The sequence below is a fragment of the Neltuma alba genome, unplaced genomic scaffold, assembly GCF_004799145.2.
Source record: "Neltuma alba isolate B1F8T4 unplaced genomic scaffold, ASM479914v2 tig00006221_pilon, whole genome shotgun sequence".
NCBI classification, from domain to species: domain Eukaryota; kingdom Viridiplantae; phylum Streptophyta; class Magnoliopsida; order Fabales; family Fabaceae; genus Neltuma; species Neltuma alba.
Window position 1 is genome coordinate 110942 of NW_021634392.1, and position 7287 is coordinate 118228.

The 7287-nt window shown below is 31.8% G+C and overlaps 1 protein-coding gene across 3 annotated transcripts in view; it reads right to left on the reverse strand.

Annotated features, from left to right (window-relative positions):
- The window catches only part of LOC114749904 (hexokinase-1), a 31348-nt gene extending 26714 nt beyond the window's left edge, over nt 1–4634 (reverse strand). For 2 of the 3 annotated variants that reach the window (XM_028938443.1, XM_028938444.1), the window contains exons 1-7: nt 4026–4526; nt 3110–3260; nt 2840–3022; nt 2452–2526; nt 2075–2230; nt 1845–1943; nt 1646–1776 (exon numbers count right to left, since the gene is read on the reverse strand). In XM_028938443.1, coding sequence (XP_028794276.1) covers nt 1646–1776; nt 1845–1943; nt 2075–2230; nt 2452–2526; nt 2840–3022; nt 3110–3260; nt 4026–4297 — 1067 coding nt within the window. In that variant the 5' untranslated portion in view covers nt 4298–4526. The other variant, XM_028938442.1, reaches the window with a different exon arrangement.
- Nucleotides 4635–7287: the final 2653 nt, after the last annotated feature.

Sequence of the window (7287 nt, forward strand, 5' to 3'; positions counted from 1 at the left end):
CCTCTGTTTTATATAAATTACAAAACCTCCCTTCTATTTGAAAATGTATATAGACCTTCCTTGAAATTAAAATTTATATTATACAAACCTCCATTATATTTGAGATTCTATTCTATCTAATCTAACCATTAATTTCCCATTAAATTTGACTCTAAACTTATATTTTGACCAAAATATCCCTCCTTAACATAAACATCATTTAAACATTTATATATGTCAAAAAAAAATTTTGATAAAACAAAAAAAATAATTATAATACATGTATTTTCAAACTTCTTCATATGTTATAAAATTTATAAATTTTGATTACATTATAAAATTATATAATTTTAATTCCTCACGACATATTGAAACTCATTTATTTAGGTTTCTTTTAAATGGTTAGAAAATATTTTAAATGCATATTTGTTCATCATATACTATAAATTATGTGGGTTGGCGCATTATATAAATTATTTCAATTTAAAATTTAAAATTTTTAAACAAAAATTCTGCAGCACACATTTTAAACTTATTTAATCGGTTATATATTATTTAAAGAATCAATCAAATTTCAATTCAATTTTTTTATGTCCCAATATGATAAAAAACATTAGACAAATAACTATTTATAAAAATAAAAAATAAGATTAAGGCCAAGGAAAAATTTTTAAATTTTTCAAAATAGTATTAGCCAATTTTAGGAATTTAGTATTATGAAAAACATAGTTCAACATAAATTTTAATTAAAAAAAATATTTTTAGAATATTCTCAACAGAGTTAACAATTGGACTTAAGTGTATGTTTCCAAAATAAAGAGGAGGGACTGCGTAATTAAGACAAAATGTAAGGGAGGTTAGAGTATTTTACTCTTTAATTATAAATCACATGAAATAAAAAAAGACACATAGCCATGTATATTGGGAGAACTTGACATAATAAATATAAAGAGCTTGACCTAAGCTTGTCCCCTTCTTTTGCCCAACGCATCAACAATAGAGTGGTCGCTATATGTATCTCACCCTTGACAACTTAATCTGTTCTCAAAACATGAATGCAAGTGGGATGTCAAAAAAACCAACCAAAAGTAGACTTTTGCCTGTTAACCTATATTTGTCTTAATTAATGCCAACAGAAATACATGTTTTTATTTCCTTTATTTATGGATGAAAAGGATTACAGTTATTATCAGGATAACACTTTATCATTCCTAGATGATTTTACCCGACGAACAAGAGAGATAGAAAATAATTTTCATTCATTCAATTTCCAAACTTTTGTCCAGTATAAACCAGAGAAATTAAAATCTTCGCATCTGCCAGTAGTTTGGCCACCAGTTAAAGCAGCATCAGGATTTAAGTCAAGCATCCCATATAAATCAGATATAAGCAGACAAAAAAGGCGGGTTTACACCAGTTGAAATAAAAACAACCATACAAAGATAATGCATGAGACAAACAAGAATGCATCCCAACAATTCAACATCACTATACCTTCAGCAATAAAAGAGCAGGTTATAGTATTTCAACCATTGCTAGTTAGGTAGATATGCAAGAAAATACCTCCAACAAAAAGAATAAGGTGAGCAATATGAACATTTCATATTTATAATTCCTACGGACCTTGAGGAAAAAAGTTAAAGTTTGATTGGATGAAAGATCAAACCTGAGTACGAAAGGAATTTTTAGCTTGGGGGGAACGGACTCTCCAAAGAAGTCAGCTTCTTCAGCCAACTTCAGTAAAACTCTCCTCACAATTTCCCCCAAATACATACCAGAAATCAGCTTCTCAAAAATCTGCAGATAGGGTAAGTGCGTTACACATGCACATTGGTCGTTTTGAACTAATGATCGATGACTGTTACCTGATCTCCAGGGTTTAAGCTATCAGAATCTAAAGCTTGATCATATTCTGATATAGGAAGATGTGAGGATCTGAAATTACCCCACTCCATATTTATAACCTATAGCATGAAATAGAAATAAATATGATATGACAGCAATCAATCATTACCAACCTTTTCTTCCATGATGAAGACAAAACTATCACAAACACATTCCAATAACAGTAATCAAAGTGCAAAATCCTACTTACCATCTCTCCTGATTTGGGTAGAAGACCCGGCCATTTTGGAATTGCGTGAGCACGCTCGACATATGCTGCATTGGTGCCGGTACCTAGAATGACAGCAGCAATGACATCCTTGTTGTAGAACCTGCCCCCAGCTAATGTTCCGACAGTGTCATTAACCTAAATTACATTACCATGTCAGTTTGTTTCCAGTTTAAGACATTAAATCACAAAGCATAAAATAATTAAAACCATAGAACGTCATAACTCCAATTTCCTGACAGATAATTTATAAATCATCGTCTCTTTTTTATTTTAATAACTAAATCATCAGCTTTCTCAATGCTTATGACAGGAGGGAAATGAAAAATAAGGTTTTAAAAGAGGCAAGTGAGACTCACAAGAGCTGAGACACGCATATTAAGATTAATCTTTTCAAAAGACTTGGTCAGTTCTCCCACCACATCTTCTCCAACCTATTACAACCAAGCAGAAGCCATAAAGGAAGAATTGTTATGTTACCATGGTCAAAAAAATGAACAGCTGAAATATGAAGAAAAAAATAGTAGGAAAATTATCTCTACAAAAGGAGTTCAAAATTTGCATATGTGAGTCATGATGTAATTAGCATGGTGATTTGTGAAATCAATGACAGAAAGAGAGAAAACCCTTTCATGTCTCTGGACCATGCACAATAATCATAATCAATATAAATGCATATAAAGTACAAACATAAAAGCGACTTAAAAAAAAAATGGAATACAACTCAGGGAAGGTAACAAGAATCACCGCATCTACAATATTAAAACCCTTGGTCCACCTAATTAGAGTCCCAAATGCAATTGATGTTTGCCTCACAGGAAATGAGAAGGTAAAACCCAACTCTCTTTGCTTGCCAGGGGGAGGATGAAAGTCTTCAGGTTCAGAACCAACAAATTTTGCGAGAGCTTCTGCTATAAAATCAAATAATTCCTGAAACGTCGTGAGTTAGAATAATTAGATCTGAGAGGCATTTCTGGAGGGAGGCCTATACAATTAGAGATTTCACAAAAGACTTACAGCAGAAGAACCAGTCATCAAATGACGAGGAATCGAAACTTCTTCAAATTCTTGGCTGACAACACCTTTTCCTTTTCCACCCAACTGTACGCGAAGAACACGGAAGTTTGTACCACCAAGGTCCAATGCATAATAAATTCCTTTCTCGTCCCTGGAAACAATGGTACAAAGTGAGCAGTCCCATAAAGGAAGTCATCTCTTAAAAATTCAAGTGTTGAAAAAACTTATACTCGTCCCAACAAGTCGAAACAAAGTAATTCATATCATTAAACCTCTCAATTGCCGGATGTTGTCTTCAGATTATTCGCAACCTACTATCAAGTGCAGTTTAGAAGTAAATCCCCATAGTAAGATAAATTTATATATTATCATGACTGATGAATCAGTTTATATATTTGACAACAACTTCATAAATTTTTTGTTAGAACTGAAGTTTCAGAATCACTCTCAATTAATGGCTTATCAGAAGAATTGGTCTTGGACAGAACACAATAATGTCAGACAATGCATGTAGCCGATCTCACCTAGTAAGATAAAGCATATGTTATTGTTGTTGTTGTAAAGTTTCAGAATAGGCCAGAAGGTTTCTTTGAGGGGGAAAAAAAAAAAAAAAAACTGCTAGGCTAGTTTAAGTGAATTGTTGGATGAAACTTCCCATCAGCACCGATAATTTGACAGATATTAAAAAAGTTGAAGTTATGTTAAATTCATGTCCATGTCAAAAAAAAAAAAAGAGAGAGAGAGATATAATTCTTAAATCCGAATCGGTCAGCCTTTACTTTGTCCCCCCCCCCCAAAAATTAACGAGCATTCTCTACTCGATCCATTGTGATCGTTGCAAGCATTCAAACCATGAAAAGCCACAAAGAAAATAAATATACTCGAAAATCATCAAAGACAGCACAAATTTACGAACCCAGTTGGGAGATTATCGACATAGCTGATCAACATCTGAAGCTTGCTCCCGCCTTCAGATGCAAGACCAGCATGCATCTCAACGTCCATGGCGTCAGCTACTAATCTAAGCTTGCCAATAGGGGTCTCACACTTCTCCTGAAACTCCTCCACAATAGCTCTAACACGGGCCCACCTCCGGGAGCTGATCATACGGTGGCGCACCACCAGTGCCGCGGCTGCACATACGGCGGCGGCGCAAGCCACTGTAACTCCCACCGCTAACTTCCCCATCAGCTTTCCTCACTAACAAATACAACCACGGTCCAGGCGTAGCCACTCACTCGATGAACCAATGAAAAACCTCGGAAAGCCTCAAACTTTTTCCTTCAAAGATGAAAATCTCAGTTGGTTAAATCTAAACTTTAATGGGAAAAGCTCTTTTTGGCAGCTGAAAGATGGGTTATTCATAAAATTGCATTGATGCCAGTTAGGAGAATGACAGAAATGGTAAGAAAGGGATCGCCTACCGGGGTGTTACTCCATAATCAGAGACCACTTGACCCGAAAAATATTCGAGAAAGCCATATAATCGGAGGTTAACTTTCGCAGTGGGAAAAATAAAATATCATTATCCAGGTACAGGAGATGTGTCCCCATCTGATCAACACTTCAGGATATTAATGTTGTTTCCGTTCTGCGGCAACTGAATAAATTGTAAAGCAATTTTTTTATTTCAGGTAAAAAAAAAAAGCAACTTTTTAATTTCATCCTCTTCACAATAAAAAGTCAAAGTGTAAATTTAGGGGGTGTTAGAATAGAAACCAAACTATAGTTTCAAAAATATTTTTACGATTTACGAAGTAAATATGTGGAGGAATTTGCTTCGTTTTGTCAAAAAGTGCTTTTGAGAAGCACTTTTGAGGGCTGCCAAACACCCCTTTAATGATTAAAGTTCAACTGATATCTTCAACCAGCTTAGAAAATAGTTCAGAATATTCAATAAAAAATAAAATATTTTACAATGCTGAATATATTTAGAAAAATAATTCAAGATGTTGATAAACTTTAACTTTAGATTATCACTAACTGGCTCAAATAATGAGTATAAGATAAAATGGGCATATAAGCCAAAAGTTTAAATCCAAATTACATTTTTGAAAAATGCCACTATAGTCAGATATTGATAACTCGCTGCGGATAATGAGAGATTCATAGTAAGTCATGCCATTCATTCACAGACCATAATTAATGCGGCTCGTTATTTTATTTTTTTTTAATTTCAGGGAAATATACATAGCAATATATTTAATTTTCATATAATTACATAACTTTTTTTAAACTGCTAAGTTCATGTTTGTTTACATATAAATTTAGGGATTATGTATCCATATATATAACTACAAAAACGTTAACAAATCAATTTTTGTAAGTCATTTATATGTGATGTGAAAACTCTTTTTTCATAAGCATAATGTGGAAACTCTAATAACATTAAAATATCATATTTCTTAATTTTTGTCCGAACCATATGACCTGCATTGGTTAAATAAAAATTATCATTAAAAATGGCAAAAAATTATATGCATGGATGATTTTTTTTCAAAAAAATAAACTCAAGTGGAATAAATTCTTCATTTTCATAAATTAATTTTTTTTTTCCCGTTGAAAGAGGCAAGCCACAAGAAATAGCATAATTAATAACTACTCCACAGAATTATACCAACAAAAAAGAAAAAGAACTACTTCACAGAAACTTATCCAGACTTTTTTTCTGGTCCAAGAAACTTATCTCAGGCTTAAAATATCTAAACACGTCCAAATTAGAGGCGCATTCATCAGAAGATGTGGTTGTTTTACTTCGACATTCAAAAATTAATTTTTCTACAAAATAATACAATGTTGTCTTGGAAATAAAATATTATTGGCAAAAAAAGAAAAAGATCACAATGCTACATGAGAAAAATAAAAAATAAACCCAATGCATTATATTAATGGATCTCTTTTCTTTTTCCTCTGCCAGAATCAGTTTATCTCCGATTTTATTTTGGAAAAATTGCAATAAAGTCATAAAAAAATATAATTATTAAAAAATTCTAATGACAATTATTTAATTAAGCTGCCTGTAATGACAAAATTTAATGTAAGAAATAATAACTTCTAACTTATCAATAAGACTTTTTTTTTTTTACACCTCATTATAATTCTCAAATTCATTTTTGGCCCAAGAATGGATATCAAATTTCATACATCAATATTATAGTTATTTATTTATATGTCATTAATAATATAAAATTTATACTTAAGTTAGACACATAGAATAACTTTGGATGGTGTATCCTAGCAATCCAACATACAACATCAGGAAAGACATATTCGATTTTGTTTTAAATAACTTTTTTAGCCAAATGGATATATGTCTGCAGATTTCATACCCTAATTACTTTATGTCATGAATAATAATATAAAATTTAAATTTAAATTCGATGCAAAGAATAACTTTATAAAGGGTATACCTAACACAAAATATCAGGAAAGGCATATTCGATTTTAGTTTAATAAAAAAAAAGTCTCTACATTGCGTAAATATCAAAATTTATACATGGAGACTGATTTAAAAATTTACTAAAAAAAATAAAGAGTAATTCTTTTTTATACATAAAATGAAGCATACTTCCACTTCACCAACATTATTATGCTATCATTTTATATCAATTAATTAACCATCTATTTTATTCTCAAAATCCATTTCAACAACAAAAATTCACCACCCTAACTAAGATATCAATGTGGGTGTGCGTGAGGGAGAGGAGAGAGGGTGTGTGTCAAGAGAACGTGATATTTTGGGACTTTTTTAAAAGAATAATGGCTTCAAAATTAAAAGGGAGAATTAGAAGAGAGGACCTTACAGAAAACTATTTAGTAAAAAAGATCATAAAAATTAGAATTATTTAAAAGGACCAAATGTTAAAATATAAATTTTAAAATACCAAATTGACCCAATCCACTTTGTTCCCTCTGCCTCTGCTCTTGTTTTCATTTAAGGGGGGGAAATCCTAAATGGAGCAAGATTTATAAAATGTTAGTTTAAGGATTTGAGGCAATGTTAGTTTAATTCTCATAAAATGTTAACTTCCACACCACTTCCATTTGATTTAAGGGTTAATTTTGGTGGTTGTTTTTTTGTCTCATGTCGAAGGAGATACTGTCTGTGATTTGAGGAGCTTTGTTGGGAGGGACCAAGTATTTAACACTAACGATTAACGCTGTTCTCAAACAAATTA